At 40.1% G+C, this 25,824-nt stretch overlaps 1 protein-coding gene across 3 annotated transcripts in view; it reads left to right on the top strand.

Moving 5' to 3' along the window:
• The window catches only part of ARMC2 (armadillo repeat containing 2), a 159,932-nt gene that overhangs the window by 43,671 nt on the left and 90,437 nt on the right, over positions 1-25,824 (top strand). For all 3 annotated transcript variants that reach the window (XM_064360797.1, XM_064360796.1, XM_064360798.1), the window contains 4 exons: positions 3,967-4,065; positions 9,184-9,359; positions 15,018-15,120; positions 16,399-16,622. In XM_064360797.1, coding sequence (XP_064216867.1) covers positions 3,967-4,065; positions 9,184-9,359; positions 15,018-15,120; positions 16,399-16,622 — 602 coding nt within the window. The remainder of the gene's footprint in view (positions 1-3,966; positions 4,066-9,183; positions 9,360-15,017; positions 15,121-16,398; positions 16,623-25,824) is intronic.

The following is a 25,824-nucleotide window of genomic DNA, read 5'->3' as shown; positions in this document are numbered from 1 at the left end:
GTAATCATAGTAACCAGTGGATTTAGAATGGTGGTAACCCCTGGAGGGAGAGGGAGGAGGGGAGTGGATGCAGGGAGGCACACATCTGTAATGTTTTATTTCAGATAAAAATAAGGGAAAGGATAAAAATATGGCAAAATATTAATATCTGACCAAACTAGTATGGGCTACACTGGTGGTGAATGTTATAGTCTTCATATATTTTTGTACACATGAGATTTTACCATACTAAATAATAGATTTTAAAAATTATTATCTTCAAAACTTAATGTTTTATCAATAAAATGACTTTTGCACTATTGGGAATTTCTTTACTCAGGAAAATCTTAGATATACCAATTTCCAAGCCAGCATAGTTGCTAAGGATTTTTACATTTACATGCTAAAAACATCAGCCAATCCAAACATTGTGTCAGGTTTTTGTGTCCAGAACTCAAAGCTGTGGTTAACAACTATAACCACTGAGACAGCAAAATCTTCAAAAACATGCTGAAATTTTTGCTTGACTTACCCAATTTCCTGTTGAATCATAATTTTTATATTTAGCAAACCATGAACCTAGATGAAAGTGCTTTCTAAAGTATTAGATTGTTGCCCAAAATTGAGACAAATAATAATTTGTGTATCTGTGTGTCTCTTAAAAAGCAATCATGTGATTCCATGCTTCATTTTCTGGAGTAACTCAGGGATGGTGTGTAAAATGGAGGCAGGGGGAGGCCCTGGGCGAGTGAAGAGGTGGGAGGGCTGTAGCCAGACACAACAGTGCACTTTGGGATTCCTGGGAGAGGGTTGGAAGGAAACTCTCATACCACAGTGTCTGAGTAACTTCTGTTCTGAGAAGAAGCAAATCTCAGAAACATTCAGAAGGGCCCGTGAGGGTTAAATAAATTGTTCTGCGATTTGTGATTGACCCCTATAATTCAGCTCTTTCTGGATAAGGTATCCATTTTATTTGTCTTAAAAAAAACAGGTTGATAGTCATGGTTTCTCACAGAACTTCTCTATTAAGCAGCATATTGCATAGAAGGTAAAAAATGCAGACTTGAACTTACTGGATCAAAGTTTGTGTTTCTAGTAAATTTAAGTGCGTCATAAATATGTGTTGAATTAAATAACTTGCCTGGCTTATTTTCTGGCTTTCATTTGCCTTCATAAGTTGATTTTATTTTATTTTTTTAATATATTTTGGACTTTGAATAGGTTAGTTATCTGCAAATATGAGCAACTATGTTTTTTATATTACTTGAATATTCATGTTTACCTTTAGAATCCATATCCATAAATTATCAAAGTTAAGGCAGATTCATAAAAACAATGATCCAAAAGATTGAGATACTAGTCTACAAACCATAGTTCCAAAATCCCTGAGCCTGATGGGAAGCCAGTTAGAGTCTTTGTTTTGTTAGTGTGAATATTCATATATTTTGCTACAGGGTACTGCCCCAGAAGACCCTACTGGGGTGGTATGTCATATGCAACATGTATACCATATTGACTTTCTAAAATTTGTATGTTTCTGAATCCCAAATCACATCTGATTCCAAAGGTTTTGGATAAGGGATTGTGAATCTGTACTGATATGGACTAATTTTTTCTAAAGACAATTCAATGTAATGTATTATGGTGAAGTCTTGCATTGGGTTAGATTAGATTATCTGAAACCTTGCTATTAAGGCTATTTACTGCACTGCAAATGTTTAATAATAGCTTTGTTGACAACCCCTTTCTATTTACTTTTGCTGCTTAGGTGATCTTGGATGCCATGTGTGGGTCAGCTGCTCTTGGCAGTAGGAAAGGTTGATAAAAGGCAACCCTGGACTTGCTGCAACTGGGAGTGGCCATTTCTAGCATGTAGTATGACAGGGGAAGGCCTGTGTGTTGGATGGGATAAGTAGATTGTACGGCATCCCTGCTTCCCCTGGGTGACATCAGCACCATTTGATGGTTTGAGGATTCATTTCAGAATTCAGATGAATTTTTTAATATATACTATTATGTGTTATCTTTGGATTTTTCTGCTATTTATACAGATAATCATGAAGGGACTTAATTGGATTTCTTGATGAAGAGAATTTTATTTTAACTGTTAAAATTATTAATATGGATATTAACTAAGGTATACACATTTAAGATACGTTGCATATGTTTTTCTCTTCAAGAATAATAAGAATGCATTAGAGGCATTGGAAAATACAGAAGAGCACATAAAAGAAATTATTAACCCCTAATCGCATTATTTAAAGATAACCATTGTTACCCCATTTTACAGAAGAGAGGTGAAGCAATTTGCCTGTAGTCAACCAGCTAGTAGGTGGCAGAGCTAGGATTCAAACCCAGATGGTGACTCCAAACCTGTGCTATTAACAGACCGCCTGGTCACCTTGTCCTTTGTTTAAAGTAACCTGAAAATATACAGGCCATATACCCTTTTGCTCCTCTCTCGGTCTCTCTGTCACTCTCTCTCTCTCTCTCTCTCTCCCTCTCCCTCCCTCTCTCCCTCTCCCCGCCCAACCTCTCACTTTCTGATTGTTCCTGACTTCTAACTCTTTGTGTGACATTTTTAGGGTCCAGACACCTTCTGTGTGGACGCTTAATTGGTACCAGGTCTACCCTGCCCCGAGAGGGCATTGACTCCCTGACCTGATATAGACCAAGTGCCAGGAAAAGGACTGAAAGGGTGGTCTTCAGAGAAGGGAGACTGAGGAATACATCTCCAGCACTCTCCAGCACTGTTCAGGAATGCCTCAGCACAGTAATGCCACCTCCAGCTACAGTCAGTGTTTTAGATCTTGAGATACTGCCTGTGTGAGATATAATAATAATTTGCAGTTTCTAATATGAGTTACATTTATTCTCCCCCAACTCTTTAGTCTGCTAGTTTGCTCCAAGTCAGCATAGCTTTGAGATCAAGTGCAGAGGCTGGGGAGCTATATGACCTTGGGCAGATAACTTAATACATTTGGGCTTCACTTTCTTCACCTGCAAAATGGGGACAGTGTGGGAACGTCCTCATAGTGTTACTGCAAAAATGAAATGCAGGCCTCCTGCATCTAGAGTACACAGCCAATGGCTGCTGTTCCCTACAGCCCATATTCACAGGCAGCATCTACTCTTGATGGCTTGGTACCTTCACACAGGCATGAGATACTGCAGGGGTGGTTACCTGTTTGTATGCTTATTTAATCAGGGAAATGAAATTAAATTGTATATTGCTTGGCACTGGGCCCAGAGCTTTACCTATACCATGTCTTAATTCTCATACCCTTGAAGGCAAATAGTCTCTGTTTTGCTGATGAGAAAATAGACTCAGAAAGGATAAGAACCTGAACCCCAATCACCCACCATGTCAATAACGGAGTTGGGATTTGAATTGAGATTTGTCAGCCTCATTGAGAAAAGCCCCCAGGCTTTTCTGCGACACCACACAAAATCATTTGGCATTAATGCTACTGGACCCAGTAGCATTTTAGAAAAAAAAATTTCTAAAAGGGAGACCTAAAATGTCTTTCTTTTCTATAGAAATAAAAAAGTGTGGACACTTTATGAAAAGAAAGACCTTTTAGGTTTCCCTTTTAGAAAATTTTTCATTACACATTTTAAAAATTCTTATTCTTTACATATCTCTAGTTATCTATTCTACATTACAGAGGGATAAATTAAAGTCAAAAAGAACTCAAAACTGTCTGCCTTACTGACAATCACCAACATTTACAAAGGTTACTACTTTATGAAGTGAGCAGATCATATTTTAAAGTTCTGACTTCTTTACATTATCCAGTCTGAGTTTAATTTGGGGTAATTTGATTAGAAGACCTTCAGTTCTAATGAGAAATAGTTGGGATTGGGAAGCAAAGGGTAATTTAATTCTCTAGTTTATTGTAGTGATGAATAGTAAAGGCTTTTGACTGTGCTTCATTACCACTCCTTTTTCATAGCTTTTTCTTCTGCTCTGGATTTCTTTTGCAGTCTCAAAAGCTGACCTGCAAGAAAAGAATGCAGAAATAGAAGTAGATGAAGTCTTTTGGAATACGAGGATTGTACCGATTTTGCGTGAATTAGAAAAGGGTAAAAAGAAAATCCTATTTTTGTTTTTTTACAAAAATACCCGTAGTTATTTATATATTCCCATTGCCCTGATATTTTTAGTAAGTTTTCACTATCATTTCTGTGAACATGTTCAAAAACAAATGAAGTCATCTGTTTGTTACATGCACACATAATTTTTATTAAGAGTATACTTTAAATGCACCGAGAGCCAACTTCTAAAATTTCCTTTGTAATAAAAATTAATTTTCATCTCCTCTGCCCAAGGAAATGCTGGTTTAACCTCTCTCAGGTGGCCATTCATACTCAAGAAAGCAAAAAATTGAAACAATTCAGGCTTGGAAACTGAGTCTCATACACTTGAGTCCTTGACAAGTGTGCCCGTGGTTTCATTGGTCCAACTGGTATATGTCCTGCTCTCTTGCAGGGAGCACATCTGTCGGGAATGCCACCCACAGCATGGGAAATGGCCTGGGATGTGTCCCACCCTTGAACTCTGAGCTGCCCCAGAAGTGAAGGCCCATGATTGATGGGTCCTTGAAAGGCTAGGGAAAGCATGTCACGGGGTAGCCCTCCACTTTCTCCCTCTTTGCAGCTCCTCAGGGATTCTCTTCCTGAAGTTGAGCCAGGCTCCTCTGGAGCAGTGGTTGTAGCCCTAGAGAGGGCTGAGGGCCTGGAACGCAGTGCACAGTAGGCCTTTGCTAGGAATTGTTGATGAGCAAACCAGCTTGGTAGCCACAGGAAGATGCTCTAAGAGAAGCAGGGTAAATGAATCCTCCCAGCAACCAAACAGGGACATCCAGCAAAAGAACTGATACCTGAAAGGTTCAAATGACCTCACCCCTCCTCTGCTCCCCATTGGTGCTTGGTTGTGTTCGTGGTTAATGTGGGAGCCCTGGACAGGGTTTCTGGTCCCAGCACTGCTACTCACTAAGCATTTGGCCATGAGGCGTCACCTAGATCACCTAGACTCTGCGCAATAGTGTCCTTGCCTGCCAGACAACGAGGTGGAGACTGGGTTATCTCCACAGGCTTCTGCAGCCCGAAGTCCTAAGGATATGAATGTGATGACTTTTTCCCCTCTAGTGTTACTATGTTCACCTTTATATTAGTGTGCCAGGTTAGCTTTGGGCCCTTTATTTTAGGAGATATGTATAAATATTAGTGAGAAGAACAATGAGTCTGGGTGAGGGTTAAACAAGAAAGTATATTGTGAAACATTGAATGGGGAGACTGAGTCAGTATTGTTAAGGCCTTTCTTGTAGGATGTCTTCTTACAAGAAAGAAGGATTTTTTTTTTTTAAGAGAGGGGTCTCTGTTGTCCAGGCTGGCCTTGAACTCTTGGGCTGAAGTGACTCTCCTACCTCAGCCTTCTGAGTAGTTAGGACTACAGGCTCATACCAACATGTCCAGCTCAACCGGAAGGATTTTAAGAGGGCGCTAAGGGCTCTGCTCACCATGTACGCAAGTAGAGAAAATTTTAGAGGAGCTAGAGATTTGAAATGTAGATGAATCCTTCTTCTCAAAGAGAAGGCTTATTAGCGTGGAAGTACGGCATCTCTCTCCCTAGACAACTTTAAGAACAGCAAATGGGCCGGATGTAGTGGCTCATGCCTGTAATCCCAGCACTTTGGGAGGCCAAGGCAAGCAGATCACTTGAGTTCAGGAGTTTGAGACCAGCCTAAGCAACATGGAGAAACAACATCTATACAAAAAATGACAAAAATTAGCTGGGCATGGGGCCTGCACTTGTAGTCCCAGCTACTTGGTGGGCTGAGGCTGGAGGGCCACAGCCCTGGGAGGTCAAGGCTACAGTGAGCCATGACTTTGCCACTGCACTCCAGCTTGGGCAGCAGAAAGAGACTCTTGTCTCAAACAAAACAAAACAAAAAACCAGCAAATGGTGGCAGGGCTGGATTACCTGACCCCTTGAGATTTTTCTTTTCTTTTCTTTAACTTTTTCTTTTGACATAGTTTGAGACTTATAGAAAAGTTGCAAGAATATCGCAAAAACTACTGTATGTTCTTAACCCAGATCCCCCTAATAGTAACACTTTGCCACATTTGCTTTCTCATTCTCTCCTTCCCCCCACTCTCTTTTTCTCTGCCCCCACTCTATCACCCACACACAGTTGTTTTTTCTAACTTTTGAGAACAAGTTGCCAACCTAATGTCCCATATTCCTAAGTACTTTGACATGCATGTTTTAATTTTTTTTTCTTTTTTCTTTTTTGGAGACAGAGTCTTACTCTGTCACCCAGGCTGGAGTGCAGTGGTGCGATCTTGGCTCACTGCAGCCTCTGCTTCCCAGGTTCAAGTGATTCTCCTGCCTCGGCCTCCCAAGTAGCTGAGACTATAGGTGCCTGCCACCACGCCTGGCTAATTTTTTTTCTTTTTTCTTTTTTTTAATAGAGACAGGGTTTCACCATATTGGCCAGGCTGGTTTCGAACTCCTGACCTTGTGATCTGCCTGCCTCAGCCTCCCAAAGTGTTGGGATTACAGGTGTGAGCCACCGTGCCCAGCTTAATTTTTTTTTTCTTTTGAGACAGAGTCTTGCTCTGTTGCCCAGGATGGAGTGCAGTGGCATGATCTCAGCTTGCTGCAGCCTCCACCTCCCAGGTTCAAGCAATTCTTGTGCCTCTACCTCCTGAGTGACTGAGATGACAGGCACGTACCACCACACCCTGCTAATGTTTTTGTATTTTTAGTAGAGACGAGATTTTGCTACATTGGCCAGGCTAGTTTCAAACTCGTGGCCTCAAGTAATCCACCTGCCTCGGCCTTCCAAAATTTTGAGATTACAGTTGTGAACCACTGGGCCTGGCTGGCATGTATTTTTAGAAACAAAAGCATTCTCTTATATATCTTGAAATTACCATACAATGCTATACAAATCTTACTCAGATTTTGCCAATTTGTCCCAATAATTTCCTTTATAGAAAAAAATAAAAGCTTGGATCACAAGTTCTCATCATTTGTCACGTCTCTTTCATGATCTTGACGTGTTTGAGGAATATGTTATAGACTGTCCTGCAGATTGAGTTTGTCTGATGTGCTCCTGTGATGAGATCCAGCTTAGCATCTTGGGCCAGCATTGCACATGAGGCTGCTGTGTCCCTCTCAGTGCCTTGCTTCCGGAGTACACGGTGCTGATTCGTTCTGTTGCTGGTGGTGTCCCACTGCTTTACCTACTGTCAAGTTTGTATTATTTCCTTTGTAATGAATACGTATCTTGGGGATGGAAGTTACTCTGAGATTACATTGCTCTCTGTTACACATCAAACTTTTACCCCCTTAGATTTAGCCCCTTGCAAATCTTGATAGCTCGTAGATTCAAGTGGTCTTTTGAAGCTATATAGCATTTATAACAAACTTTTTGGTATAAAGGATTGATTTGACCAATAATTTAAAATTTGACCCTTGAGCCTTTCTTTCTAACCTTTTTTAAAGCTAAAAGTAAGTATTCTTGAGTAGAACCTACCAAGCTGAAAAGTTTGTGGAAGGAAGTATTAGAAAAATACTTTGAGAACCACCCACTGTCAATGAGTGGCCCAGAGCCTGGACTTAGGGTTTATAAAGCAACTGCCAGTCACAGAAGAATAAAACAACAAAACACAAGTGTTTCATACAATAGGAGTTTAGGTTTTTCCCTTTATTTAAAGTTAGTCTAAGTCATTTCCCATCAATTCATTTATTTAAGTGCATAACTGAAAGACATTGAAGGTTACTTAGCTATTGAGGTTTAAAATTTTTTCTTAGATGTTATTGTTGAAAAGAGCTAAAAATGGCCTGAGTCACTTCCTTCTGCAGGCACACACTTCCTCTATGTGGGCTTCTAAGAGCACATTATGGTATTTATTTAAGATTGGTTTCCTACTTTTAAATTTCATGAAGGAATCTATCAGGGATATTATTCAACAGAATACTTTAGATTATTTTGTTTCCCCTCCTGTTCCATTTTGTGTGCTATTTTTCTTCTTTGTATGCCTACTAGTGTGGCTACCACTTTTAAAACTTACTTTCCTAGGCTGGGTGTGGTGGCTCACACCTATAATCCCAGGACTTTGGAAGGCCAAGGCAGGCGGGTCCCTTGAGATAGGAGTTTGAGACCAGCCTGGGCAACATGGTGAAACCCCATCTCTACCAAAAAATTAGTCAGCCATGGTGTCATGTGTCTGGAGTCTCAGCTACTCAGGAGGCTGAGGCAGGAGGATTGCTTGAGCCCAAGAGGCAGAGGTTGCAGTGAACCAAGAATGTGCCACTGTACTCCAGTCTGAGTAACAGAGTGAGACTCCATCTCAAAAAAAAAAAAAAATTACTTTCCTCACAATCATAATTATAAAATGAAAGGTTCTAGATCTCCTTGCTTCCTAATTAAATATTCTTCTTTTAAAAAAAATTTATTATTTTATTTTATTTTATTTTGGAAGTAGGATCTTACTGTATTGCCCAGGCTGGCCTTGATCTTGGCATCAAGCAACCCCCGCACCTCAGCCTCCCAAAGTGCTGGATTACAGATGTGAGCAACCCCAAAAATCTTTTTATTTTTCTTCTTTCTGATAACTACCTCCAGATAATGGTAGATTTGGTGACATTTCAAGCTTTTGTTCTTCTAGAGCCCTCTTTTCTTAGATGACAAGGAATAGTGTGCATCTTTTCTGAAGCAGCTACAACATAAACAGACCCTTGAAGGAATGAGGATTGAGGGTTATGTAGGAATGAGGGTTATGGAGAACACTGTAGGCCAGTAGAACTATGCAAAAAAGAGTCGAAGGTCAAGATGCAAGTGGCATGCATCTGTGAGGCTGAACAGAGCCCGGGCTGAGGTGGGCTGAGATGGAGGGCATTTGGAGTAAAGGAGGCCAACCAAAGCGGGTAGCAGTCGTATTCTTCAATATGCTCTTTGAAAAACTGTGTATTCTAGATAAGCTAATGACTGATAAGCAATAAGTCAACATGGTAGGAGATGGTTCAAAGGGATGAAAAGAATCAGGTAGATGGAAGTGATAAGATACGGAAAAAATAGAGTTCAGGATTTTGAAGATAATCTAGGAAATATGGGGTTTTTACTCACTCTGACACACTTGAAAACTTAACCTTAATTAGTAAGTGTTGCTTTACTCTCTTTGCTCTAACAGAAGAAAACATTGAAACAGTTTGTGCTGCTTGCACACAGCTTCATCACGCTTTAGAGGAAGGAAACATGCTTGGAAATAAATTTAAGAAAAGAAGTATTCTCCTGAAGACCCTATATAAACTAGTTGATGTTGGTTCAGACTTGCTCAGCCTGAAACTTGCAAAAATAATTCTAGCAGTAAGTTGTTCTTTCCTCTGGTCTAGTAGACGATAGCACATAAAAGCTTTGTTTAATGCTTTATTTGTAAATATTACAAAGAACATTAGAAATACAGTGTATTTGTTTAGAAGCTTGGAAAAAATTAAGGTAATAAACTGACATCTCAGAATTTGACTAGGAAGTGTCATCTAAGGAACTAAGACTGAGTACATAGAAAATGTTCAAAGAAACGCTTAACATTTTTGGACTGCAACTAGATTAAAAAAAAGAAAAAGAAGGAAACAAAGGCAAGAAAGAAAGAAAGAGAAATAACAATAGGCAAATACATTCAAAACGCTTACTCAAATAACTTGACTAGAGATCAGTGGCAGATGGTGCAGGCTGTGGTTTCTCTTGGATGCTTGATTCTGTCTTATGATTTAATAAATAACCAAGTAATTTAGACCACAGTCACAATAAACCAGGTGCTTTAGGAACCAGCGTGAAACTGAAAAACATCTGCGTGTGGTCACAGGAAGGTACCTCAGTGGTCATAGAAGGCTTTCACAAAGTATGAGAAGAAAAGGCCAGACACCAAAAAAGTCTGTAGAAACTCTGTCTCAAACAAAATGATAGCATTGTTTGAGGGGAGCACTTTGTTGTCACAGCCATAAACAGTTGGAACCAAAAGATAAGCCACAATTATTATAGAATGTTCTAAGAGAGCCGCTAAAACAAATGAATGAAGCTTTGTTTTCTTGGTTTCACACAAGTAAAAGCTTTGTGCTAATGTCTCATAATTTATAAATTTAGAATCTTACACAGTGAAGTGAGTGTCAGCATATTTACTATTAGTTAATAAGAATGCCACCTTTTTTTATTCTGATAATAAAGTCTTTCATAAAACAGAATTTTCTGAGCATATATCTATGTAATATTGGGGGGAGACTACATTCTTATTTAGCTGTCAAACTATTAACGCTTTTTTTGAAAATTGTGATATATGCTCAAGAAAGCAATACTTCTTTGAAATAGTGATTTCACTCCAGGGCTCTGGTGGTGCAGCAGCTGCCCAAAGATTACCTTTGCTATTTTAATCTGGATTCTGGACATTTTGTTCCATACCAAGCCAAAGAAAGAGAGAGAGAGCAAGAAAAAAAAAAAAAAAGAAGGAAGAAGGAAGGAACATGAATTATTTTAATGCTTTGCAGAGAAAATAGTGTTTTGGTTATTAATGGTGTCATTCAAATTAATTATATATATGGCACAAAGTTAACTATTTTAGGGCAAAAGGCTAATGATCTGCCAGGCAGTGAACATGTTTTGAACTAAACATATGATTAGATACATCCCTGTTGGTGACATTGACAGCCTTGCTGAATCAGGAGCAAGATGATAGGCTAAACTCCAGAGTGCAGAGCTGGGTAGGTTTGCCTTCTGACTAACCGCAGAACCAGCAGTTCAGAAGGGACCTTCAAATCCGTGCAGGCCAACTTCCCATCTACTGCCCAGCTCTCCTGTAACATTCCAGACAAGATCTTGTTTAGCTTAGGCCTTGGTGTTGGTGTTCGATGTAAAATCTTTAAAGACCGCATCATAAGAACTGTTGAAGAAGAAAAAGCAAAAACTCAAGCTATATGGGACTAAGAAGTTTTTCAAAACTTCTCTCTGCCTATTTATTGGCAAATGAAAGTTTTCCAGACAGTCATCTTAATTTTAATCTTTGTGTCAAAAACTCTTACAAAATAATATACCAAAAATATATAAGCTTAAATGTTACTATATTAAGATTTTTTAAAGGAGCACAAACATATATATACAGTATGAGTGTGACTATATTTAGGAGGGAAAAAAATCTGGCACCCTATGTACAGAGTAAAAAACAGAAAAGAAATACCAATACCAACTGTGATTATATATAGTGGTACTATTATGAGTGATTTTTAAACTTCTCTTTAATTTGCCAAATTTACTTTAAATAGAATAAACTACTGTTTTAACATAAGAAGAAAACTATCCTACCACAAGAACCTACTTTGTGCCAAGGACTCTTCTTTCTTTCTTTGTTAAAAACAAAATCTTACTGCCATCCAGAGCTAGAGTACAGTGGCAAGATCACAGCTCACTGCAGTCTCAAACTTCTGGGCTCAAGTGATCCCTCTGCCTCAGCCTCCTGAGTAGCTTAGGAGCACAGGCAGGCACCACCATACCTGGCTAATTTTTGAAAAATGTTTCATAGCAATGGGGTCTCTCTATGATGCCCAGGGTGGTCTCAGACTCCTGGCCTCAAGCAGTCCTCCTGCTTTGGCCTCCCAAAGTGCTGGGATTACGGATGTGAGCCACCGTACCCGGCTAGAGACTCTTCTTGACACTGGGAATACAAGTGAATAAACCAGCTCCTGCCTCCGGAGCTGCCGCTGTAGCAGGGCACACAGACAGCAAGCACAGCAGGTGCCAAAGGAGATAATGAGAACTAAGGGAGAAAAATAAAGCAGAGTAAAGGGAAGGGAGAGTAACAGGGAATTTTAAAAATAAGGTAGTCCATATCCCTTGCTTAAATGTAAGATTTTATTATTTTTTCATGTCTTAAAGTCATAATTTTACAGTTAACAATGAAGAAGCCATACAAATTTGCTCTGAGTGTAAATTGACATTATAGCAGGCCTGGAAATTGTGGTTGTTTTTTTTCTTTTCTTTCTTTGTTTTCTTTTTCTTCTTCTTTTAATGAAAACTCTGATACAAATATTTTCTTTTTTTCTTTGCCAGTTTTTACTAAAAATGTAAGATTTGGTGGGGAAAAGGAAAGTGAATTGTATTCATTTTTTTCATAAAGTTTTATGAAGTATGAAACACATACTACATATAGAAAGAGTAATAAATTGTGGTTTTGACCTCAAGGACTCACAATCTAATAGAATATAGTCATCAACTAATTCAAGTACATTCCCAAATATTAGGAATAATGTAGATTTCCATCAATATGAAAATGTTCTTCTGTTTTCTTAAGTCTGCCTATTTTCTGGGTTTTTAAACACTATCATTTTAAATACCTAATCATTAAACCTTTTTTAAGGTTCCCATTTCCTGTTTTCCTCCTGAGAACAGAAGGAATCTCTATTCTGCTATGTGTTCCAGTTTCTGAAGCTTCCACAACAGTGTTCCCCAGACTTCAGTGTGCACATGCAGCCTCTGGGGATCTCGTAAAATGCAGCTGCTGAGTCAGTAGTGCTGGGTGGGGCCTGAGATTCTGCATTCCCAGTACATGTCCAGCTGATGCCGAGATGGTTCTGTGACCTCTCTGAGGTATGCACTCCTCAAGTGCAAATTGGGAATGACAACACCAAATTTGCAGGGTTGCTCCAAGATAATTTTTAAAAGTGGCCTAGCGCAGGAGGGCACGCAGAAGCTGCGCCACAGGCAGTGCACCCTCCCCAGGCCCCTCCAGCTGGGGGCTGAGCATGGCCATCTTGTCTTCTGCAGTGAGCAGCACAGTGCCTGGTACATGTCAGGTTCCCAGTAAATATTTGTGGATCAAACACAGAACAAATCTTTAACAAATATGCCTGACAAATTCTATTATCTTTTTTTAAAACTAACTGAAAACTCATTGATAAACATTATTAAAAAAATAACTTTAGGACGGGCGTGTGGCTCACGCCTGTACTCCTAGCACTTTGGGAGGCTGAGGCAGGTGGATCACTTGAAGTCAGGAATTCGAGACCAGCCTGACCAACACCGTTAGCCGGGCGTGGTGGTGTGCACCTGTAATCCCAGCTACTCAGGAGCTGAGGCAGGAGAACCAGTTGAACCAGGGAAGAGGAGGTTGCAGTGAGCCAAGATGGTGCCATTGCACTCTAACCTGGGCACAAGAGCAAAACTCCACTTCCAAACCAACAAACAAAAACCTAAAGATAGTTTTTAATAATAAATGAATCACCTATATGACCTATATGCCATCCTTTTCACACAGAAATAATTTTTTGTTCAGATGACCTCATTCCTACAAATAGATTTTTACACCATTGCAATGAGGGCACATATTATTTCCATCTAACAGTAGGTTATAAATGTTTCCCTTTTTCGTGTTCACAGTTCTGCTTTTTTGTGACTGCTTATGAATAGTATTGATGCTCCACAATTTATTAAACTATTCCCTAATATTGGATATTTAGGATGTTTTTTATTTTTCTTTTTTATTAGTTTAGATAAATACACAGCTAACTTAGACCATCTGATTCAGTCATCCTATACTTTGCTTTTTTAAATATATGTATATCTATTTCCTTATCACCCTGTGTTTAATTTACGTAGATATTTTTGTATGATTTAGAAGGTAATTTTCTTTTTTCTTTTTTTTTTTTTTTTTTTTTTTGTGATGGAGTCTCGCTCTGTCACCCAGACTGGAGTGCAGTGGCATGATCTGGACTCACTGCAACCTCCACCTCCTGGGTTCAAGTGGTTCTCCTTCCGCAGCCTCCTGAGTAGCTGGGATTACAGGTGTGCACCACCACTCCCAACTAATTTTTGTATTTTCAGTAGAGACGGGGTTCACCATGTAGGTCAGACTGGTCTCAAACTCCTGACCTTGTGATCCACCCACCTTGGCCTCCTAAAGTGCTGGCATTACAGGCATGAGCTGCTGCACCTGGCCTAGAAGGTAATTTTAAACTTTGGATGTTACTTGTGATTATCTCAAAGCATCCCAGAAATCGGCCTTAAAAAGAAATATATGTATATTATCAAATTAAACAGTATTACGTTTAAATTTTCTTTTATACAAATGATAAAAAAAGACCAACACTTCCCCCTTTCTTTTCTTTCCTTCATCTCTACTATGTACTCCTTTCTAAATTAATGTGAAAATTTGGTATTCATCTTCCTCTTTTCTGTTTTAATGCAATTAATTTATTAACAGTGTAGTGCACCCCTTTCTTCCTCATATACTCCTTTTAAAAGTAGCTAATAATTGCACATATAAATATGAGACTTGGCTCACACTTGTAATCTCAACACTGGGAGGCTGAGGTGGGAGGACTGTTTGAGCCTGCTAGTTCGAGACCAGCCTGGGCAACATCTCTACAGAGATGTTTAAAAAATTAGCCAGGTACAGTGGCACATGCCTATAGTCCCAGCTGCTCTGGGGGCTGAGGCAAGAATCAATCGAGCCTGAGGTCAAGGCTGCAGTGAGCTGTGATGGGGGCATCACTGCACCCCAGCCTGGGTGAAAGAGCAAGACTCTTTCTCTGAAAAAAAGAAAAAAGAAAGAAAGAGAGATTTTATGAAGAAATAAATATGGAGAACAGATTGGAGGTTCCTCAAAAAACTAAAAATAGAGCTACCCTATGATCCAGTAACCCCACTGCTAGGTATATACCCAAAAGAAAGGAAATCATTGTATCAAAGAGATATCTGCACTCCTATGTTTATTGCAGCACTATTCACAGTTGCCAAGATCTGTCATTATAATGTTTTACTCTAAAGATCATTTATATTGTCTTTACTATTGTTGAGTTAATTAGATATTACAGTTAGCAAATATGTAGTCTAAATTTTTCGAAGTTGATTTCTTTAGACTTTTCTTCATGTTTAAAAATACTCTTGCTGTACTTTAAAAATAGATGTTTGTGGTTTGTTTTTTAAAAAATACAGCATGTCTTTATTTCCTTTTGCAATAGAGATGTGTTTCTTCCTCTGCAGCTTAAAGTGAATAGAAAGAATCTTCTTAATGTCTGCAAACTTTTATTTAAAATTAGCAGGAATGAGAAGAATGATTCTTTGATTCAAAATGACAGCATTCTGGGTGAGTGTCATTCAGTGCTATTATTGAGCAAATGTACTTGCATAAAAATTAAAAGTCTGGAGAGAAAATGTATGGTCAATGATAGCAGGAATATTTTGTTTTCTAGAAAAATGCAGAAGTTATGTGATGCTAATCTTTACTTTGTGCTTCACTGTTTTCCACATTCAGTTGAATGCATTTGCTCTTTTCCTTCAACATCTGTAGTAACATTATGTGGCTTTACAAAGTGTTCCCCATTTAAGAATTCATTCCTGGACTTGGATTTAATATCTAGAAAAATGCATTTAATAGTATTTGACGTAATTGAAAATTTTAGTCTTTTGATATACTAGGAATGACTAAAAGTTGAAAGACATCTGTAACTGTTATAGAAATCTGACATTGAAATGTTTCAAATTTGTAGGTAAGGAAGTTTTATTACATCTTATCTAGCTAATGCTGAACTTTTGTTGTATTTCTAAATAATTAAGGCACCTGTTACCTAAATGGAAATCTTTTTATGAATTAATATTGCTGATATAAGAAAAGACAGCAACATGGAAAATACTTTGAGTTCTCTTTTTGCAACATAGGATAAATTATCTTTTCATTGCCCCTAGCAGACAGGAACAAAACCAGTACTGAAAGAAATGTCTAATGTTGAATCAACTAAATTAAAATTATAGACTGAAAATAATAATCTCAAATGATTAAATTGACATTAATATAATTAAATGTGAAGTATGCATTATTATTGACCTTACTGGATTTGCCTGGATTACTCATAAAACCAAGTAGTGGTATGTTATTTGAATAGATGCTCTTAAGTTGTCTTGGGAAAAGGTTAGGTATTATATTCAAGTTATCTTTTTCTGTGGTGATTGAGACTTTGTTTTAAGCCCCTGTCATTAGTTTCCCACTAATAATACAGCCACAAGTATATTCTTAAAGGTTTGTTGAAATTTAACTCTTAAATTTATTAGTATTCTTTATCTCGAAATTTTTATAACAAGAAAAGGCCAATAAATAATTAGTAAGAGGCAAGGAATGACATTAACTAAAAGAATAATTTCTCATTTATTAACAATCCCATCCTTTTGCTGAAATTACTACTACAGAGATTTGTCTTCGCTAAAAGTAAGCTTTTCTCTTTATACTATATGAGTAATTCTTAATAAGCACTTGAATGTAGATTTTGATAAACATATTTTACAAATTGTATTTGAAGTTCACACACAAGTACTTTAGTATATTTCTCTCCAGGTGTTAGACATTTATAATAATTCATCTTTTTGACAGAATCATTATTGGAGGTACTAAGAAGTGAAGACCTGCAAATGAACATGGAAGCTTTTTTATACTGTATTGGGTCTATAAAGTTCATTTCTGGAAATCCAGGATTTCTTAATGAAATGATCAGCAAAGGTGCTGTGGAAATACTGATAAATTTGGTAAAGCAAATAAATGAGAACACCAAGAAATGTGGTACGTGTTTGCCTAATTCGGGCCACTTGCTAGTTCAGGTAAGTATTTTACTTGAAAAGGTTAGATGTGTAAAATTAGTTTTCATGTTGCCTATTGCCAGTTACTATTTAAAAGAATGACATGCAAGAGGCCCCTACAGCCAGGTGCAGGTGCCTGGCCTCCCAGGGCAGCAGCCACAGCTCACCTCCACCCGACGAGGGCCTGCTGCCTGTTGTCCTGGACAGGCTATTCCATGGCTTTTCCCACAGCAGCTCTCCACACAGCATGCACTTTCACTGCTTTGCAGAGAAAGCAGGCCTAGAATGAAGGAAAGAGTTGTACCACTCTGCAAAGCAATTGCAAGTTGCATGTCAGAATTTTCACAGGCTGTTTAGAGTTTTGAAGATGGGCTTGGCCTGGAGATTATTTATGATGATTGGTAGCTAATGTCATTACTCTCGTATCTTCAGTAAGAAACAGAAGGTCGGCCAGGCGCGGTGGCTCACGCCTGTAATCCCAGCACTTTGGGAGGCCGAGGCAGGTGGATCACGAGGTCAAGAGATCGAGACCATTCTGGCCAACGTGGTGAATGGCCTGTCTCTACTTAGCCAGGCATGATGGCATGTACCTATAGTCCCAGCTACTTGGGAGGCTGAGGCAGGAGAATCACTTGAACCTGGGAGGTGGAGTTTGCAGTGAGCTGAGATCATGCCACTGCACTCCAGCCTGGTGACAGAGCGAGACTCCATCTCAAAAACAAACAAACAGAAGGTAATGGTATCAAGCGGACAGTCATTGAGGTGGGCATGTAGATACAAGGCAGCCCTGAGACTGTAGGAATGCAGGTGACAAAAGTGGACACATTTAACATAAACAGAGCAGGTAAACAAATTTTGTTGTGTGTTAGAGTTGTATTACTTCCGTTGTGGCAGATTAAATTTCATAGTTAAATTTTTTTCACTGGAGCTGCTACAGCATGGATACTCTTTTTGAGATGAGATTTTACTCTCTAATAGGATTTGTATATCAAATAATAGCATCTTTGGTGTAATAACTCATGGGATTTGAAATGTGCTTGTCAATTAATGAGGATTGACTCAGAACATTCTAGGCCAATGAGAAATTGTGTTAAAAATTAGATTTAGGCCCCGCCTTCAAGATGCTTAAGATATTTAGGATGATTATTAATTTTGGACTTTGTGGTCTGTCTCAATTTTGAAGAAGATTGTGAAAACCTCTTTTAGTCACAAATGATGCAAAATTTTCCCATATGCCCTGTTTTGGCTAGGAAGACTTAAGAAACATTATTTTCCATCCTACCAGTGTTATCGAATCATTCAATTTTTTCCCTCAATGAAAATAGTAATTTCTGATTATAGAATGATTATATTTCCTATTTAAAATGCTGAAAAGTATAAGGCAGAATATAAAAATCACCTGCAATATTTTCACCCTGAGATAACGCCTCCAGTATTTTATATACATATATATAATTTAATAGAATTCTCACTTTTTAAATAGCTTAGTAGTCACTTTTGTTTGTTTTCTATCATCCTGTTCCTTCCCTGTTTCTCCTTCTGATTCATCCATTAAGCTAACATTGTTCACACTGATGTGTTCAGCACCTTTTAATAAACACATAGGATTTAACAAGTGGAATATTCTATGCCCTTCTCTCCCCTCATTTAACAATATATAGTAAAAATCCCTTGAGTCAACCCTAAAGACTACTTATTTAATTCTTCTTAATGACTGCATAAAATTCTGTGATTAGGATATATCTCAGATTGTCAGCCATTCCCATATTGAGATACTCACTCCATTTAAAATTTTTATGTAACAGCTTATGGGATTCTTGTCTAGTTAATCTCTTTCCAACCCCATCTTATACATATGTAAATTGTTGTTTGCTGTTTGCCTCAACTATATCACTGGTGTGTGTGTGTGTGCACGCGCGTGCGTATGATCAGTTGGTATGAAGGAATGTTAAGTGTTACTGTGACCAAAAATGTATCAAATCAAGAAATGGGACCTCTGGTGTACACATACAGTATATTACTCCCCATGTTACTCTTTTATTTCCCTTTTCCCTGGATTCAGCATCCTCAAGTACAAACTGATTCACCAGGTCAGATCCCAGGAGGCGCTGTAGAACTTCCTCCTCACTGCCCACCACCACATGCCACCACCTGATGGCAGTGGGCTCTGTAATTATCTCCAAAGCCTTCCTTGGAACCAGCCTAAGGCCTGCCATGGGTGGCCCACACCCCTGTCTAGCAGGAGAAAATGGAGCCCATTCTTGCATTCATCTGAACTTACTCCGGCTGTGGTCACCAAATGCCATTTGTATCAAGAGCAGATGAAAGCCTCTGCTCTTGTGAATGTGTAATGCTGACTTTTCACCAGCCGGTTCTTGTGCAAGTTCAGCCAGACAGATCTGGCCACAAGCAGAAGTGTCTGTTTACATCAGCTTTCAGAACCTGGCAACTCCAGCTCAGGAGCCTTTTTTTTTTTTTTTTTGAGATGGAGTTTGCTTTTGTCACCCAGGCTCGAGTGCAATGGTGTGACCTCGGCTCACTGCAGCCTCTGCCTCCCGGGTTCAAGCAATTCTCCTGCCTCAGCCTCCTGAGTAGCTGGGACTACAAGTGCCCACCATCACACCCAGCTAACTTTTTTTTGTATTTTTAGTAGAGACGAGGTTTCACCACGTTGGCCAGGCTAGTCTCAAACTCCTGACCTCAAATGATCTTCCCACCTCAGCCTCCCAAAGTGCTGGGATTATAGGTGCGAGCCACTGTGTCTGGCCAGGAGGCATTTTTAAAGCAGCTTTTTTCAATGGAAAAAATTAATAAATTACTTCTGGCTGAAATGAGAATAAAATAATATCTGCCAGCCAAGGAGAACATGATGAAGGCAAAAGAGATACAATCAGGCAATGCCTAATGGCGTGTCTGCTTTTCCTCTACGACTTTCAACCCCAAGAACCTCAGTAGCTTTGGCACACTTTCTGGGACCTCATATTACAAAACTTTGCTTGCTTTAACATCTGGCACAGCGTTAGAGTTATCTTATTTTCCAAAAGCAGCTCCATTGGACCCACTGAAAGGGTGGAAAACATCTTCCAAAGCTGGACTCTGAAGGTTGTACAGAATTTGGGAAACTAGAATAAAGGGAAAAGGATGTTGAACACTCAAGTGGGAAATAAATAATGTGTGTTTGGGAGTGCTGAAGAGGTAGAGCTGTCTAGAGGAGACAGATTCTGAGTGGGAGTCTTGGAAGGTGAGATTCAGAGGGTACAGCCAGGGGTCTCAAATCCCAGGCTGCCAAGAGTGCATTTGGGGCAACAAGGAGCAGTTGGAGGTCAGTGCATAGGGAGGATGAGATGAGATCAGTGTGGCAGAAAGATGGATGTGCACAAAATGTTAAACTGATAAAGACCAAAAAGCTGAGAAGTGATGAGAGGAGAGCGTATCCATGGTACATGACAGATTGGAGGGCTAAGATCTCAAACGCAGCAGCCCCAGTTAAGAGGCATTGCTGTAGTTAGATTTTTTAGACGGATTAGAATGGAGATAAAGGAATGGGTGTGAAGGAAAAGCTCCTGCAAAGCAGATGAACTAGTGTTGCTTAGAGGAAAAAATAACAGCATCTAGCTTTGGAATGTCTTCTTTGTGTTGTTTCTTACGTGTGTGTGTGTGTGTGTGTGTGTGTGTGTGTGTGTGTATGGCTGCATGCCTGCCTAGATGTAGATGTTTATCACCTGGTGGCTGAAATTAAGAGACACTAATTTCACAAGTTTTGTGGCATGGCTGATCTGTGCCAGGCATGTCTGGGTGGTGAGCAAGACAGGAGAGCTGCCAGTAGGCACCTACTTTTTGGTGATCCCTGTGTCTAGATAATAGTATTCCAATGCCTGTTCTTCTGCAAAATTATGGTACTTCCACATACCCAACATTGCATTCATTTCTGCACGTCAGACATGTAATAGCATGTTGAAAAGGACAAGATACTCAGAGGAACTGGGTGCTGCCACCCAGTCAAGTCAAAGTGTGACTAGTCCCAGGCTGGAAAAACTGGAGATTCGAGTTTGTCTGTAAAGCCTTAAGAGTAAAGCAGGTTAAACTGTGCATGTTCACTGAACTCCAGAACACTAGAATTTGGGGGCAGCTCCTTGGGACTTGGAAAAAGAGAAGTACAGGCCAACTAACAGGCAAGGCCCCTAAATGCCAATAGTAAATTACACCACCAAGCAGGTGGCACAGATGGAAAGAGGGACTTGTCAGTGTTGCTCTAGAATGGATTATCATGAGGTTCATCTGTGACCTTTAAAGACCAACAGTCAGGCAGGCATAACACAGGAGCTGAGGGAAACTCTTGGAGTCACCTCCATCCGAAAGACTATTTTGGTCTCCCTTGTGCCCTTTCCTGGAGAACAGAGAAGAGTCTTCTGTCTATGTCACAATCACAACCATGCCCAAATTCTCCCAGTGTCTCCTTTGTCCTCTGTGTCTTGAGAACATCATGTACAAAGCTGCTTTGCTGTAATTGAAGGAAATCTCAATGTACTTACATTTACAGCTAGGTAATTTATAGGTGTACAGTGTAACTATTAAAGCTCGGATTGACTTGAACTTGTATACCTATTTTTTGGATTCACTTGTACTTCCAATTGGTTTTTTCTTTATAGCCTGACCCACTTGATTTTGAAGTCAATCCTTAGAGAAATGTATTCTTTCCCTGCTTTAGATATACTATTTTTGAAGTTAGAACTGTTCTGCGGCACCCCAGGTAATATGGTTTGCTTTTCCTTCTCGCAACCTCCCAACCCCACTTCTCTGCCCTCTAAGCCTGCAGACACCTCCCTAGTGGCTCCCACAAATCGAGATCTTTTCCCCTTGCTCAGTACCATACCACTGTTATGTTCTTCGTTTTTCTAAATGGAAGTCTCTCGGGAAGGTCAGTCCTCCCACCTCATCAGTCCTTTCCTTCCTTCACTCTGTTCCTTTCTTTTGTTTTTAGAGTTTAGGGAATAGGAAAGTATTGAATAAAGAGAGCTGACTCAGACTATTTGAGCCTGGATAGTTCAGAAAACGATAAATGATAATATCATGAATAGAAATTAGAGAGTTATAGAAGGGAACTGGATTTGGTGACAGGAGGGAAGGAAATTACGTAATTAGCTTTATCTTTATTTTTTTGAGAGAGAGAGTGCCTCACTCTGTCACCCAGGCTGGAGTGCAATGGTACAATCTTGGCTTCACTGCAACGTCTACCTCCTGGGTTCAAGTGATTCTCCTGCCTCTGCCTCCAGAGTACCTGGGATTACAGGCATGTGACACCACCCCTGGCTACATTTTGTGTTTTTAGTACAAAATTAAAATTGTTTTAGTAGGTCTCTGGTATAGACAGGGTTTCACCATGTTGGCCAGGCTGGTCTCTAACTCCTGACCTCAAGTGATCCACCTGCCTGAGCCTCCCAAAATGCTGAAATTACAGGTGTGAGCCATTGCGCCCGGCCGAAATTAGCTTTTTTTTTTTGAGACAGAGTTTCACTCTTGTTACCCAGGCTGGAGTGCAATGGTGTGATCTTGGCTCACTGCAACCTCCGCCTCCTGGGTTCAGGCAATTCTCCTGCCTCAGCCTCCTGAGTAGCTGGGATTACAGGCACGCACCGTGCCCAGCTAATTTTTTGTATTTTTAGTAGAGACGGGGGTTTCACCATGTTGACCAGGATGGTCTCGATCTCTTGATCTCGTGATCCACCCGCCTTGGCCTCCCAAAGTGCTGGGATTACAGGCGTGAGCCACCGCACCCAGCCCCGAAATTAGCTTTAATATAAAACTTACAGGTCTCAGTAGAATAGCCATGTGGGCCTATTGAGTAAGCAGTAGGAGGTATGAGCCGAGGCCTAGAAGAGAACGTAAGACCAAAAATACAGATTCAGGGTTATCTACATGGAGGTGACGGTTGAAGGCAGGAAAGACAATGAAATTTCCCAAGGAGAGAGAAGAGAAAGAGCAGAGAGACTGATGACAGATTCTGTGAAATGGCTTCATTTGTGGAATGGGAAGAAAAAAGGAAGTGACCCAGAAAATGAAGGGCAATGTACAAGAGTAGAGATTTTCCCAGCAAGGGTGGGTCAGCTTTGGCAAATGCTGCAGAGAGCGTTTAGGGGAAGAGGAATTCGCTACTTTGTTTAGAGCAGTGTGAATAGGTGAGTGAGGGGTGTGAGAGGGCCATCTCCTAGGACAACAGCACGCTCTCTTGCTCTCTTTCAATCTTACATAATTCTTTATCTCTGTATTTTTTAATTAAAAGGTGTTTTGATATATTTGATTTTTTTTTTTTTTTAATTTCTGAGCCCTAGAGTGAGCTCCCCACTTTGGCTGACCTGGGCTACTCCTGTATTTAATATTTGCCATCGGGAACCCTGATGGTCCATTCAGCCCTGGACTGTGTTGGGGCAGGCTCAGTGCCGCCACCTGCATGGTCCCGTGAGGAGAGCACTGCACTGGAGCCGCCCCCAGCCTGAGCTGGCCGCTCAGCTGGGACACTGAGCCCACCTCACCCTCTGAGCCTCACTTTCCTGTCTCTAAAGGCTGACTATGCCTGCCTTAAAGGGCAGCTGGGAAATGAAGTGAGATGATCTAGTAAATAGCACTCATAACAGGGCAGGGCACGTAGTAGGCACTCACCAGAAAGCTAGTAAATAAAATAAGATCAGAATTACCCAAACCTGAAGCTTCAAAGAGCAATTACTTCTGATGGGATAAAAACATAGTCACAAGAAATTAAGAAGACAGTTTGAGATGGATTTCAAATCTTCAGTCTTTTTGTTGTTCAGGCTTTGATAAGCAATGTGGAGCAGAGGGCCAAAGAGAAACTAAAATTGGAGGAGGGTGTTAGAGTAATGTATTGGATTCTGGGTACATGATAGATCCCAATTTTTAGAGCCAGCTATTTTCTGCTTCAGGGTTTGGGGAATTTAAGACAGGCTTTCAACTGAAGTCTGGGGATTCGATCAAGCAGTGACTTAAATTATTATTAGTAATTAAAGATTGTACCAAAGTGGCTGGGGTACAGCCACCTTTTAAATCTTGATTTAGTTATGTTTAATAGTTTGTTTGCTTTTGAGACAGAGTTTTGCTCTTGTCACCAGGCTGGAGTGCAATTGTGCAATCTCCACTCACTGCCACCTGCACCTCCTGGGTTCAAGTGATTCTCTTGCCTCAGCCTCCTCAGTAGCTGGGATTACAGGCTCCTGCCACCACGCCCGGCTAATTTTTTGTGTATTTTCAGTAGAGACAAGGGGTTTCGCCATGTTGGCGAGGATGGTCTCGAACTCCTGGCCTCAAGTGGTCCACCTGCCTTGGCCTTTCAAAGTGCTGGGATTACGAGCGTGAGCCACCGTGCCTGGCCATGTTTAATGGTTTTTAAATGTAGAGATTAATGCATTTGCATTTAGGTGTTTAGATTATCATGAGTACACATACTTACGCTGGAAATGATGTTAATTCTTCCTCTTGCTCGACCCTGCCTATCAGAAGCCTAAGTCTTCAGACCGTGTAATCAGAACCACAGTAGCAATGTCTACCAGTGGAACTCGTTCTGATTATTATGGGAGGGGGTAAACTGCATACCTATAAAATGGGAGCAAATAGCCCCTTGATTATATTTCCTAAATTATTACAGATTTTTTTTTGAGATTTGATAATTTAAAGCATTTATTTTGAAGGTTTTGCTTGAACGGCAAGCAACAGTTGAGGCTTTTAATTTTCTTATAGTTTTAATTAAGGTGTAATCTACATACAATGAAATGCTCAGATCGTATATGTTTGATGAGTTTGACAAAAGTAGAAAGCCATGTAGCACATACCCTTATCAAGATACCGGTTTCTGTCACCTCAGAAACTTCCTCCCGCCTCTTCTCATTAATCCCCATTCTCCTACCCTCCTCCCAGAGGGAATTATTTTTCTGATCTCTTTCACCATAGATAAGCTCTGCCTGTTCTAAAAGTTTATAAAAATGGAATATACATCATGTACCCTTTTGTGTCTGGCACCTTTTTAAACTTTTATTTTGAACTAAGTATAAATTCACAAGATGTTGCAAAAATAGTACCGAGAGGTCCTGTGTATCCATCACCCAGCTCCTCTCAGTGGTGGTATCTTACATAACTGTTGCACATTATCAAACCCAGGAAATCGATATGGATACTGCACAGTTACCTAGAGTACTGTATCTGGCTTAATTTGCTTAGCATATCGTTTTTGAGATTAGATGAAGCATTTTTAGGGATTAGTCTTTTTTACTGATCACTAGCCTGGCTAATTTTTTAATGATGTATTTGTTAATGGGAAGGGGACATCTATTTCCTACTTATGGGGTTTCCTGCCTATAAAAGAATTGCCAGCAGCATGACCATTCATGTGCCCAGTTGCCACAAGAGAGTAGGCAATCGGGGCCCAGGTTCTTCCTCTTCCCTTCTCTTCCCTTTCCTGGGAAGGAGCTGTCTACAGGCAACTCATAGTCTCCTCTGATTCTCCAGGGAGAGCAGATCTGAGGATGTGAGAAGACTCAGAGGCCTAAACATGTAATGCCTTGGGTGTTTTACTTGGAAATAAAAGACTAAGAAGGATGGGGATGGGGAGAAGGTTATCAGCTTGGTCGGAAGATGTGGCTATAGCTGAGGCAGGTGTGCTTTCTGATCCTGAGGCCTTGAATTAGATTTACCCACCCAGTCACAGAACAGGTCTGTCCCTGGAAGAGCAGAGAACACCTGTATTCTGATGGCAGCTCACTTCTAAGAGAGGAAAGGAAGAGAGGCCCAGGTAGGGGCTGGACTGGGAGTGTCTGATTTCTGTCTCAAGCTCACCAATCAGGAAGTGAGGGTGGTGGGTGGCCAGGAGTTTTATGCTAAAAGACAGATCAAGGGTGAAAAATGAGGCTCCTACTGTGTCTGAGGAGAGCCATTTGCTCTCAATTAGTGCCCTGTCTGCTTAGCCTCCTCTCTTCGCTGTAGATGTATTAGTTGTGGCAGTGAAGAAATGTCACTAGCTTTAGCATATAATTGTGAATAGTGGTGTCACTGTTTGGTAGTTTTTAATGTACTGTCTTTTTCAGACTCCTTTTTCTTGTTTTGCTGCATTGGCATTCTATATTGTTTGTATGATAGTCAAAATTTCTCCTATATTTGTGCATACATAGCCACAACTAGAAGCAGCAGCTACCTACTTATTTTAGTGAGGTAACTAACAGAG

This window comes from Aotus nancymaae, unplaced genomic scaffold, assembly GCF_030222135.1.
Source record: "Aotus nancymaae isolate 86718 unplaced genomic scaffold, 86718_ANA_hifiasm-v0.15.2.pri h1tg000040l, whole genome shotgun sequence".
In the NCBI taxonomy this organism is placed as follows: Eukaryota; Metazoa; Chordata; class Mammalia; order Primates; family Aotidae; genus Aotus; species Aotus nancymaae.
This window is presented reverse-complemented; position numbering and strand designations above follow the sequence as displayed.